This window comes from Kluyveromyces lactis (assembly GCF_000002515.2).
Source record: "Kluyveromyces lactis strain NRRL Y-1140 chromosome E complete sequence".
In the NCBI taxonomy this organism is placed as follows: Eukaryota; Fungi; Ascomycota; class Saccharomycetes; order Saccharomycetales; family Saccharomycetaceae; genus Kluyveromyces; species Kluyveromyces lactis.
The window spans coordinates 170,810-183,256 of NC_006041.1; the positions used below are offsets into that span (position 1 = coordinate 170,810).

General features: G+C 39.0%; 7 protein-coding genes across 7 annotated transcripts; 3 read left to right on the plus strand and 4 right to left on the minus strand.

Annotated features, from left to right (window-relative positions):
* Positions 1-509: 509 nt before the first annotated feature.
* KLLA0_E01783g (uncharacterized protein) lies at positions 510-2,228 on the plus strand (the record flags this gene model as incomplete). The annotated part of the gene is made up of 1 exon (XM_454028.1): positions 510-2,228. One exon carries the CDS (start codon positions 510-512, stop codon positions 2,226-2,228), a length of 1,719 nt encoding a protein of 572 aa, XP_454028.1.
* Positions 2,229-2,315: 87 nt separating this feature from the next.
* Positions 2,316-3,284, minus strand: KLLA0_E01805g (uncharacterized protein; the record flags this gene model as incomplete). Its single annotated transcript, XM_454029.1, has 1 exon — positions 2,316-3,284. One exon carries the CDS (start codon positions 3,282-3,284, stop codon positions 2,316-2,318), a length of 969 nt encoding a protein of 322 aa, XP_454029.1.
* A 387-nt stretch (positions 3,285-3,671) lies between these two features.
* DCP1 (Dcp1p) lies at positions 3,672-4,238 on the plus strand (the record flags this gene model as incomplete). Its single annotated transcript, XM_454030.1, has 1 exon — positions 3,672-4,238. The coding sequence occupies one exon, from the start codon at positions 3,672-3,674 to the stop codon at positions 4,236-4,238; it is 567 nt and encodes a 188-aa protein (XP_454030.1).
* Positions 4,239-4,352: 114 nt separating this feature from the next.
* SPT20 (Spt20p) lies at positions 4,353-6,182 on the minus strand (the record flags this gene model as incomplete). The annotated part of the gene is made up of 1 exon (XM_454031.1): positions 4,353-6,182. One exon carries the CDS (start codon positions 6,180-6,182, stop codon positions 4,353-4,355), a length of 1,830 nt encoding a protein of 609 aa, XP_454031.1.
* A 522-nt stretch (positions 6,183-6,704) lies between these two features.
* Positions 6,705-7,409, minus strand: PEX11 (Pex11p; the record flags this gene model as incomplete). Its single annotated transcript, XM_454032.1, has 1 exon — positions 6,705-7,409. One exon carries the CDS (start codon positions 7,407-7,409, stop codon positions 6,705-6,707), a length of 705 nt encoding a protein of 234 aa, XP_454032.1.
* Positions 7,410-8,421: 1,012 nt separating this feature from the next.
* On the plus strand, positions 8,422-8,988 carry PSF3 (DNA replication protein PSF3; the record flags this gene model as incomplete). The annotated part of the gene is made up of 1 exon (XM_454033.1): positions 8,422-8,988. One exon carries the CDS (start codon positions 8,422-8,424, stop codon positions 8,986-8,988), a length of 567 nt encoding a protein of 188 aa, XP_454033.1.
* A 224-nt stretch (positions 8,989-9,212) lies between these two features.
* Positions 9,213-12,434, minus strand: CTR9 (Ctr9p; the record flags this gene model as incomplete). The annotated part of the gene is made up of 1 exon (XM_454034.1): positions 9,213-12,434. The coding sequence occupies one exon, from the start codon at positions 12,432-12,434 to the stop codon at positions 9,213-9,215; it is 3,222 nt and encodes a 1,073-aa protein (XP_454034.1).
* Positions 12,435-12,447: the final 13 nt, after the last annotated feature.

The window sequence follows — 12,447 nt, forward strand, 5'->3', positions numbered from 1 at the left end:
TACAAACACGATTCTGTCTCGAAATAAACCATCCACTCGTAAATGTAAACCTTAAACTCTATCCCATGTTCTTGCCATAGAAAGCTAGTTTCTTACCGTTTCTTCTCTTACGGTATCTTTTGTTTCTGGTCAAGTATTAATTATTGCTGAGTAACTTTTTTTGGCAGAGTCACTGTACTATGTTGGGTATTTCTGTGAACTGAGTTTTCAATACCCTTTTTGTATGGCCTAGGCTTATTCTATTAATATTGGCGACATGATCTTCAAACGCGGTGGAAATTTGGTATCTGCTTTCAGTTATGCATGTTCAATCCAATACAATATACACTTATTCTGCTAAATTGCTTACTTGTAGTTGGTATGGTTTTTTTATATATATTGAGGCCTCAAAGCTTTTCTCAGCGATACACTGCCGTCATCACTTAAATCATATCATGTTTTCATTTTATCTTTCTTAGAATCTCAAAAAGTATGGATTGCTGTTCTCAAGCAAAGTACTAATTGCCAACATGTCCGAAGAGAAAAAGGTTGTTAATGTTCCTTCAAACTCTGAAAAAGAAAGCGCACTTGTCGAAGTTGAATCAAGATCAACTATTGATGAAATCGAAAATGTGTTTAATGGCAACAAACCAACAGAAGAAGTTCTGAAAGAAGTTGATGAATTGGTCTTGAAGTATGATCTTCAAGAATACCAAGAACTATTAAGTCGTGGTGCTTTATTGGCTAATGATCCTGATGTTTTGCTAACTGATAACTACTCCGAAAAGGAAAGAAAAAAGATCGGCAGGGAGTTAACACATCCATTTCTGTCTTTGTCAAGAGGTATGATTTGGGCTGCGTTATGTACCTCTTTGGCCGCCGTCAATTTCGGTATGGATGAAAGTGCTGTCGGTGGTGCTGTCTTGGGTTATCAAAAGGCGTTCAACATTACAAACCCTAACATCCAAGGTCTTACTTTAGCTGCGCCTTATTTGGCTGCTGGTGTCTTGACCTTACCACTGACTGTCTTATTGAACAAAAAATTTGGTAGAAGATTTATTGTTTTGATAAGTTGTTTTATCGGTGTGTCTGGTTCTCTGATCCAAGGCTTTTCGAACGGATTAGGTCTTATATTGTTCGCAAGATTATATTTAGGTATTGGTATGGGTTTATGTTCATCTACTGTCCCAATCTATACTGCAGAATGTGCACCAGCAGTTTCTAGAGGCGCAATTTTAATGTTGTGGCAGACTTTTATCGCTCTTGGTGTTTGTTTGGGTTCAGTTTTCAATAGAGCTTTTGTCGAAATCGAGGGGAACCTATCTTGGAGATTAATGATTGGTTCTTCTTGTGTAGCACCCTTTATCACGGCTCTCGTGGTTTACATTCCACCTGAATCACCAAGATGGCTTATTGGAAACGGATTTGTCAGAGAATCCCTAGAGTCCCTAATCAGATTGAGAAACACAGAAGTCTCTGGTTCACGGGACTTTTATATCCTATATGAGTCTTTGAAATACGAACATAAACTTGCAGCTAAACTTTCTTGGCACCAAGAGATTAAATCCCTATTCAGTAACATCAGAAACAGATTTGCTTTGTGGGTATCGTTCCTTGGTATTCTTGGTCAGCAATACGGTGGCGTTAACATCTTGGTTTCATATACTGCAACAATTTTAACGAATGCTGGTATTGACCCGGTAACTGCCATTGCTGGCTCAATCGGTATTGGAGGTGGTTGTTTCTTAGCTACTTTCCTTTCCTCGCAGTTGATCGACAGATTTGGTAGAAGAACAATGTTGCTTTTGACACTTCCTGTAGAAGGCGCTTGTTTGTTTTGGTTGGGTGGTATTTTGAATATCAAAGAAGATCAAGCTCGGTTGGCTGCTGGTTTGGCTGCTATGTATGTATTTGTGCTGTTCTACGGTATTGGTATTGGGCCAATTAGTTTTACATTGGTAGCAGAAACCCCATCCATTACCGTTAGAATGGCTCATAGTGCTTTTGCTATGTCGATCAATTGGTTGCTTGATTTCTGTTTGACGATGACATGGCCAAAAATGGCCGATTCTATGGGAACTTCAGGAGGGTTATATTTCTACGGTGCGTTTAACTTTCTGATTTGGGTTCTTGCTTATTTCACAATCCCAGAAACAAAAAGGTTCACACTAGAACAGTTAGATGAGGTGTTCAAACATGGTGTTACCCATTATGCCAAGCAAAATACCAGAAAACTATTTGGTAAATAATCGTTGTGACCTTAAATTTTGAAATATATATTTATCTTTAATATTCAAGTGTCATCTAACAAAACTATCGTCTTTTGGCTATACTATTCAATGGAAACTTTTTAGATCATCATAAGTGTTGCATGATCCACCGCAAAGGATAACTACTACGATATCATCTGGTCCCAATGGTCCTAACAGTTCAGGACGATAACAAGTATGTAACGAAGCACCGCATGCTGGTTCGACCAAAATCGAGGTCTCATCAAAGAACCTCAAACAAGTATCAACAACATTCTTATCATCTAAGACAATTGACTTCGACGAAAATTTAATAGCCTTTTGAAAAGAGTCTGCGCATATTTCGGTTGATCCCAAAGAAGTAGCTATGCTACTGATTCTATCCAATACTACGGGTTCACCAGCTATCAAAGACTTGCTCAATACATCACACCCATCGGTTTCCATGGCAAAAACAGGAATTGAGCCCGCCAATCCATGTCTTTCTAATCCATTAACGACCCCATTGTACAGACCGCCTCCTCCAACGCTGCACACAATCCCTTTTACATCATTGATGTCAGTATGGGATTCCGCCAGCTGTTCAATGATTTCATCAATCATTGTCGAATGACCATCCCAGATAATGGGGTTATCGAAAGGGTGCACATAAAGAGTATTTGAATACGAAGACTGTCTCATGACATATTCTCTTAAATACGTGTCAGCTTCTTTCCAATGATCACCAAAGATCACGACCTTAGCACCTGCTGACTCTATTTTCTTAATCATCCTTGGCTTTGTCGATTTAGGGACAATAACAGTGCATGGTACTTTCAAGGTAGCACATGCACGAGCAGCTGCAAGCCCAGCATTCCCACCAGAACTTGAATAAACAGCTAATTCGTTTTCAGGATCAGATATGGAATCCATTGTCGTCTTGATGAGATGACTAATTCCTCTTGATTTGAAGCTTCCGCCTGGCTGTAAATTCTCATATTTCAACAGAAAAGTGGGTCCGCCGTTTAACGGTTCTCTAAATGGCAGTAATGGGGTTTTTATTGTCAATTGATCCATTTGATGGTTGTTGGCTTTTTTTTTTACTTTCACTGATGATAGTCATTAGCATCTCTTATCAACCGGTTTATCAAAGCACGTCAGTCACCTTTATATTCTCATTTGCAGACATCTGCCGGTTGCATTTCGAAGAAATATGAAAATTTAAGAAATGAAAAAATCAAAAAATTGACTGTACCCCATCAGAAATTCAAATAGAGTGATACGAAGAGTACAGTATATATGATTGCGCAGGTTAACCTGTCTGGTAACTATAACTGGGAATAATATCTTCACCCAATTTCGAGAAATAAACTTTTCGAATAAAAGCAGTTGGAATTTTGGTCCCTTCTTTTTGCAACGAAAGAAGTAACATAATATAGAAGAAGCAGCTTACATTTACAGATAATGTCGACGGAGACTTTGGAAATATATCGCAAGGCATTGAATTTTAACGTTATAGCGCGTTATGATCCTAAGATTAAACAACTACTTTTTCACACTCCGCATGCTACGGTGTATAAGTGGGGCGATGATAATTGGAACAAGTTAGAATATCAAGGCGTGTTGGCGATATATCTTCGAGATGTCGGTGACAAAGAAGCAATTCTACCAGAAGTGAGTAGTTATGATGATACTATAACAGGCCAACAATCTGAAGCTAATACTCCACACGTATTGACTGGTCACGACATCTACAATTATGGACTAATAATTATGAACAGAATTAATCCTGATAACTTTTCTTTGGCGATTGCTCCAAACAGTGTTCTCAACAAGAGAAAGCTATTCGCTCCGAATCGCGAAGAAGAGCTGGAACCAATGAAAGTTGAAGTTAGGGATGACCTTGTGATGATCAAGACGCTAAAGAAAGAGGTGTACGGCATCTGGGTGCATACTCCTGAAGACAGACAAAACATCTATGAACTCATTAAATATTTACTAGAGAATGAACCAACAGATTCATTCACGTAGTTTGCATATGTAGAATATCGTTGAAACTCATTACAGGCACAGGTTTGGCATTTTTTTGTTCAATATCCTAAATTGAAATTATTTAGATACTACGCAGCTCGAATTATAAGCCGGTCATGTAGCCGATGGCGGTCCAGCAGCAGCAGCAGCAGCAGCAGCAGCAGCAGCAGCAGCAGCAGCAGCAGCAGCAGCAGCAGCAGCAGCAGCAGCCTTCTTTTTTGTCATCGCCCTTTTCTTCGGAGGCGCAGCGGTTCCGTCCGCAGCCTTTTTGGTAGCCTTACGCCCTCTCTTTGCCTTAGGTTTTTCCTCAGGTTCCGTACCAGTTCTTTTGTTCGCTACGGCAGTTGACGTTTGATTCATTGACTGACCATCAGTATGCTGTTGTGACGCTCTTCTCTGCGTCATCGGGTTACCCATAGAAATACGAGTATCGTATGCACTTGGAACGATGTTCGAATTCACACTTTGATGTTTTCTTCTTTCCTTTTCTACTCTCCAATGCTCAATAATTTTTAGCCTACTAAACTGTTGAGCGTCTGTGTTTGTTCCAGTACCAACGGCGGCCGCAGCTGCAACGCTGTTGGATGTTACTCCTACAGAGGAGCCAGAAGTTTTACCATTAGTTGCAGCTTTTCGAGCAGCATTAGCTTCAGCTTTCTTCAGCAATGATGCTGCCAGGGTAGCGGCAGTTGTGGTAGTAGTTTTTTCACTAAGAATTAACATTAGTTGTTCATATGTAGAACTATGTTGTGGAAGCTCTTCATGTAACTCAATGTGCTCTATAGCACCTTTGGTGAACGGTTCAATACATAATTCTCTGTAGGGAAATTCCCACTTTTGCTTTTCTTCCTCGTAAACCGGTTCTAGGAATTCTTCGTCACTGACATACTCTTTGTGAGTGTAAGGATTCAAAGGTGTATCTAAATTGAGGTTCCTTTTAGTAAGAGTTAGTATTTCAGATTCAAGCTGTTGGTACATCGAATCTGGGAACCTTGTATGGTCTGCATAAGAAAGCATATCATAGTAATGTGTCAAATCGTTCGGTCTGAGCAGAGTTCTATACATCCTTGGCCTTTTCAAAGTTGTGAAGGATTTTCCTGAATTTTCTTTATCCTTCTTAGCATTATTGGTTGAATTTGGCACAGTTGAGGCATTGGTTGTATTAGTGTTACCATTGTTGGAGAGGGAATTAGCGGCTACATTTTCTGGTTTAGGCGTTACACCGACTGGTGCGGGTACAGAAGAAGACCCATCGACTGGAACACGAGTCGCTGGCACAGAAGAATTTGCAGCAGCTCCTGGTCCCGAGGATGAGGAACTACTATTTCGCTTCTGTAAATCTGTTTGTGTGGGTACTTTTTTCGGCATTTGGTTTGGGTTCGGAGTTTCCTGTTTGACATCAACAGTATTAGTATGGTCGTAAACTTGAAGAATTAGACATCCTTCATAGAACTGAATATTGCAATCCCTTAGTACCTCCATTATAGCTTCAGGAATGACACCCCTTGCAACGTACTCCAAAAATTCCCGTAGAACTTCATTGTTTTTGTTCAAAATTAAACCATCATTGGAGTTCTGTGGTGTCTTTTGGTGCTGTTGTAAACGAGAATTTGCTGGAGCGCATATTTTAAAGTTATTTTCATATATGTGAAACTCAAAACTTGGTTTGAATTGCTCATATTTTTTCAAAAGGTCATCTGGATCCTCCTTAAACTGATATAACCTCTTTGGTTTCCGATTCAAAGTAGTCAACAACTGGTATATTTGTTGTTCAAAATGCAATTGCTGCTGCTGTTGTTGTTTCAAGCGCTGCTGGTACATCAATCTTTGCTGTTGCTGCAGCATATTCCCACTTACTGGCACCTGCATTTGTTGCTGTGAAGGAATAGAACGAGAGTCTCCTGTTTTTGCATGACTGGGAGGATATCCAGTGCCTGTGCTCATTTTTTTTTTCAATTCTTTTGTCTTTTTAACAATCTGCTGTATTTCGAATACCAGATCAGATTAACAACCGGCTTTTCAATGAAAAGAACAGAATGAAATAATCCCAAAGCGATTAGTCTAAATTGAGGAATATCCACCTATAAAAATAGTGGTGATGTTATCCCGCAGAAGCAATGAATTACGAATAGAAGTGCAAGAGTAGCCGCGAATATGGTGCTCGCTTAATGTCCTCGATGAAATGGAATTTCAAGTAGTTTTCAACAATTTCAACTTTGAAGCCTGTCGAAAAGTGTAAACATCAACAAGTGCGGGTAACATTGGTATTAAAATGATGAAACAATGGTGATAGTATATCCTAATAGCTGCACAGACATCTAGTTAATACGGAGGCATCATCAGAAATTATCCCGGTACCAGCTGAAATTACAATTATCAACATATCGAGTAATATGTTAAGTTGAAAGAAGATACATATAAATATATATATATATATAAACTAAATTAAAGGGAAGGAGAAGTCCTTTAAGCAGTCTTCCAGACATCTTGTAGACCAAAGACGGATGTAGCGACACCAGCCAGGGCGACACTTGATTCGTCATTACGCAAGAATTGCAAGTTATTTAAGACAATGAAAGTATCGATAGAATCCCAGATTAGTCTTCTGAATGCGGCGAATCTCTCATTGTAGTAAGCGGTCAACTTTTCAGAACTAGCCTTTTCGGTTGGTGCATTGCCCTTAGAACTCAAAGAGGCTTCGATCTTTCTTTGAGAAGTGTACAACTTACGGACATCGGTGATCAAACCAGCGATCAACGCAACGAACCAAAACCAGTTTGTGTAACGAGGAACTTTCTTGGCAGTAATAGGAGTAGCTGGGATTAACTTTAGGATGCGCAACAAGTTAATTTGATCCAAAGTTAAATACCCAACATAACCCACATTTTTGATTATGGACAACCATCTAACCCATTGATCTGGAGCAATCTTGTTATCGTATAATTTGGCTGCGTCCTGGATATGATTCAATGGCTTGAAGAATCTCAAAATCTTTCTGACAGACGTGAATTCAGATTGTAACTGTCTATTCAAACCAGATCTGTATTGAACGGCAAGGAATCTAACCAAGTACTGTAGCAATCTCAAGATCTTTTCTCTGCCGGCTGTTTTATTCAACAAAGAAATGAATTTGGTCAACGTAGGATGATAAATAACTGTGTCTAAAACCATTTTTGTTTGTAAAACTTATAAGTTTAGATGTGGAAGATGACTCAGGATAACTGGCTCAGTATTTCAATTGATTTCTGAAGGAGGTAGAATATTGGAAACAGTATATTCAAACAAAGCACTAGAGAGAGATTGTATCGCAGGTGCAACGTATTTCAACAGAGTCTGATGAGATAGGAATACAAGGAGTAGTGAAAATGCTTAAAACTGCTTGTCTTTATTTTCAGCAGTCATTTTCTACTTTATATATAAATATATATATATATATATAAAGTGTGATGTTATACTTCATATGTCAATGGGCATAGATCAAAGCAGGGTCAACAGAAAATAGTCAGGCTCTACGGTAAAAGGAGAGGATTTCCACTTAGCAGCGAAACGTACTTTATTATCAACTTCTTTCGGGTCCCCCACAAAAAATGGGAGGGACAAGTCAGAGCTGCGAAGTTACTAGCACGGAAGATCCTGCTGTATTAAGGACATTTGTACCGGGGGAAGACATGCAACAATAGCAATCTTACTAGGTGAAGACTGGGATCCCGGGAAAAAGGGCGACATAATATTTAGTATGTAGGCGCACATTTTTACGTGTATTTCGGACCAAATGTCCTTCCGCTAACAGCTTGAAAAGGATGGCCCGATTTGTTCCGAAACTCGAGAAAAAAAAAAGGGACAACGAGAAAGCCATGTATGCGAATCGTGTACAGTGATATAATGACGATTTTGTAGTGTGCAAGCATCAATCACGTGATTTATATCATCGAGATGCATTTCCTCTCAACATCGCGAAACACGTAAAAAAGAATCGTTAACTAGCGAGCGATGTCTTCTGCTTTATAATACTGCGTTCTTTTCTATTGTTTACATTTAGAGCCATCAAGCCCAAACCTAAAATCATTTAAAGCATTTGTATATCTCATATTGAAGAAACGCCAAAAGTAAGATTACAATTCCAAATACCAGCCTATATTTTGCCGGTTCAGCTTCCTGAGAATCGCCTTAGATTTATGCCGAGATGGGATACTATGATATAGATGATATACTGGCTGATGGTACTAGATTTCCCTGTAGATTCAACTATGACGTTCCTGGGTTGGGTTATCTGGAGGGAAACCCAGGCAGACCAATATCGAAAAATGCAAAACTAGAGTTACCACTTTGGATGGTCCATCTTCTTGCTGTAGTGGGTGCGCAATCTAATGAAGATTCTAGAGTTGAAGAACCTCTTCCTTTTGTCGAATTGCTCCCGCCTGATTTATTCGCTCCAAGAGTACTAAACGCTATTAAATCTGGTGCTACTAGTCTCGATCTTCACTCAATTAGCCCTCATTTCTACACCCTGGCTGAGAAGTGGGCCACACTGTTCTCGGATAAAGAACTATCACAAGTCTTGAAAGATATGCTACTAGAAAGAGGTCAAGAGATCAATAACCACGCCATCAGTGTTAGTATGTTCTCAAACTGTAACCAAACTAATGATTCTGCTGTTTTCTTACAGACTTTGGACGAATTTGAAAAGACAATTTATAGAGATACAAATGTCAACTGTAAAGAGATGAAAAAATGGTTGGTTTTGAAGTAAATAAATTCACAAACTAATATTACATTACATATGCGTGTATATATATATATATGTATATATATATACAGTGGTGTGTTTTTCTTTTTGATTTGTTGTTTGGTTAAAGAAAGACTTGGACCTCATGTGCCGAGTCTTGTATTGTTCCTATATAAGTTCATTGCAATGAAGACTAATTATGGTACACGATTCAACTAGTAGTCGCCAATGATGTTTAGGCGACAAGCTTAATCTTCATTATCACTGCCAGAATTTTCAGGTTCCAGAGCTAGTTCAGCCTCAGCTTCATCTGCTGGTTCACCGTCATCTGTGAAGTCGGCTTCTTCATCACTATCTTCAATGAATTCTTTTGAAAGTGGTCTGGACTTACCTCTCTTAGAGTCACCATTTTGAACTCCGTTCAATTGATCATCATCCTCATCATCTTCATCAACGATTTTTTTGGCAGTTCTTCTCTTTTTCTTTGAAGATTTACTATCAGAGTCTGCTTTTCTCTTTGCTTTCTTCCCTTTCTTAGATGGTGCTTTATAAGACCCGTCTTCTTCTTGAGGTAGGTCATCGTTGTCATTGTCGTCATCAACAATCTCCTCTTGCGCGGTACGTTCTTGGATCAACCTTTGTGCTTCTTCTTGCAATTTTCTGTATTCCTCCGCCAGTTTTTCACTTTTGATCTTTTCTTCTTCCTTCTGTTGGGCGTCCCTTTGAGCTTCAAGCTCACGTTGTTCTTCCAAAACTTTACGAGCATTTTCCATTTTGGCTGAGATTTCCAATTCATACGCCTTTTGGTCTTCTATACTGCGCTCTAGTGCTGTTTTCATGGTGGTCTCACCTAGTTGAATACGTTGCTCTAATTGTTCTGAAGGAATTACTATGGATTTAGTTTCCAGAAGTTCTTTTAATAATGAAATACCGTATTGCAACCCCTCAATACTGGCTTCAAGATCAGCCATGGTTCTTTCTTTAGGACTAGATCTTCTCATTTGCTCGGCAACTTGGAATTCCAATAATGCAAGGTTGAACTTATAGCTACTGGTCATCTTACCGTTTACTTTCGCAGATTCTAAATCATACGCACGTTTGACATAACCAAGCGCTTTCTGAACAGCTTCAAGAGACCTTTCCTTGAGAGCTCTTAGATACCAACATCTACCCAAGAGATTGAGCAGTAACGGCTTACTCTTTGGATTATCAAATCTATTTAGGGCAATTTCGTAGTTCTCAATAGCTTTCGCATATTCACGCATTTCTGATAAACAGTGTCCGAGATTGATATGCACACTTTGGTTATCTAAGGAATCTCTGATCTTTCTAAGAACTTCAAGTGATTGCCCGTACCTCTTATTTTCTGCAAATATTATTGCCAAACCCTGAGCCGCAAAAATGTTCATCGGATCAACTTGGAGGACTTTCTGATAAAGTTGAGTTGCCTTCAAGTAAGATTCGATCGACTTATTAGCATCTTTAGAATTACGAGCTGACTTCTTTTGATCTCTGGCAATTGCCACATATAGATTTGCTAATGAAATTAAAGCATACAAGTCGTGCGAGTCATATTTTACCAAAGTTTCTTTGCTATGTTCCGACATTTCATGTTCTGCTGGTTTGCCTAACTTTTTCAAGTACCAGGCATAGAAAGCACGCACTTCTCCATTTGATTCGTTTTCTGTCAAAACAGACTTTATTTCGTCCTTCAAATTAGATTCTGGGTGGTTAATAAATTTGAGGTGGATATCTCTAATCCTAGCACTAATATACTTTGGGTGGTCGGTAAGAATAGCAGTGTAAATATCATGTGATTTTGCTTTATCAGTGTGCTCGAGTGCTCTAGCTGTGTTGTAATCCAAGGTGACTTTCTTGCTGTCATGCACGATAACTTTGGCTGATGCCTCTTGGAAAAGATTTTGAGCCTTTTCATATTCGCCAGTGACGAAATAGAAACATCCTAAATTGTTCAAAACCTCCAAAGGTGTTTCCTCTCCTTGAATGTGCAGCTGGTCAATCCCTTTTTGCAAGTAATCAATTGATTGCTTGTAGTTGTTTTTAATTTCGTATAATTCTGAAAGTAGTAGATAGGCCTTGTTAATCACAATCTGATTACCTTTTGCTTTGGTCAAGTGTACATATTTCTCTAAGAACTGGATAGCTTTATCTGTTATTTTCCTCAGTTCTGCGGAGCTGACCTTTACGGTGGTGTTGAAACATTTCGAAGCATATAGAAGACCTAGAATATAATTAATTTCCTGCAAGGATTCATTACTTTGATAAATGTTTTCAAATGTTAAGATAGATTCTTCCACCAAGTTATTCTTAACTTGAGACTGTCCTAGACCAATCTTGGCCAATAAATTACCCTCATTTTTCTTCAGTGCTTCTTGGAAGTAGTGGAATGCTTTACGGGAATCACCTTGAGCATAATATGCTCTGCCTACCCAGAATGATGACTCAGAGAGGATTTGGTCAGAAATCATAGCAGATCTAGACATGATCTTCTGTTCATAAATTGTAATGACTTTATCGTATTTTTGATTCATGTAAAAGTAGACTTGCAACAGAGCAAGCAATACAGGATGAGGACCTCTTTCTTGGTACAAGGTATCTAAATCTAATACAGCATTTGTAAAAGAAGTCTTGAACATTTCGTCATTTGTGGATGAAGTCAAGGAGTTGTGGAATTTCCCTAACAGAACGAGTATGGCGGCAACTGAGTCCTTGCCAGAAACTGCAGCACTTCGTTCCCATGCAGCAATTGCCATAGAACGATCCTTCAAATGCCAGAAACACATACCGATACCGATTCTTGGGTCTGGAACTAAAGTTGGATTCAAAAGAAGAAGCTCTTGGAAAAGCCTTAGAGCCCCATGGTAATTCTTTTTGATATACATTAACTTCGCCCTCATTATAATAAACATGATGTTAGGTTTGTTCACGCTTCCGCTTCTCTTGTCTTCATCTTGAACAGATTTTATGAAAATATCAGTATATTCGAGAGCTCTATCGTACATTCCTCTTTGAAAATATAGTTCGACAGTGGCTAATCTGTTTCCTATCCAAGTAGGGTCCTGCTTGGAAGCTTCAATGACATGAGTTTCTGCCAAGGATAAGTACTTATTTCTTTCCTCAACAATACCAGTTGAAGACCTGGCCAAGCGCAAGTAAGCCCAGGTCAAAAAAGTATGTATTGAAGCCGTCTGTTTGTCAGAGAAGTGAGACAAAGCCTGCTCTGCAAGCTTTACACCTTCCTTCACGCTTCCATTGTTACAATAAGATGCAGCAATAGTCAACCAATGCTCCTTATCAGACTGTTCTTCAACAAGTAACGTCGTCAAATCTTGTGGGTCCTCCGGTAAGTCATTCTTCAAATCTATAGAAACCACTTCTTCAGATTCTCTTAATGGAATATCCAAAGAGTTTGGCCATTGCGCCAATGGATAATCAGTAGAGGCGTCCATTACTTCAGAATTT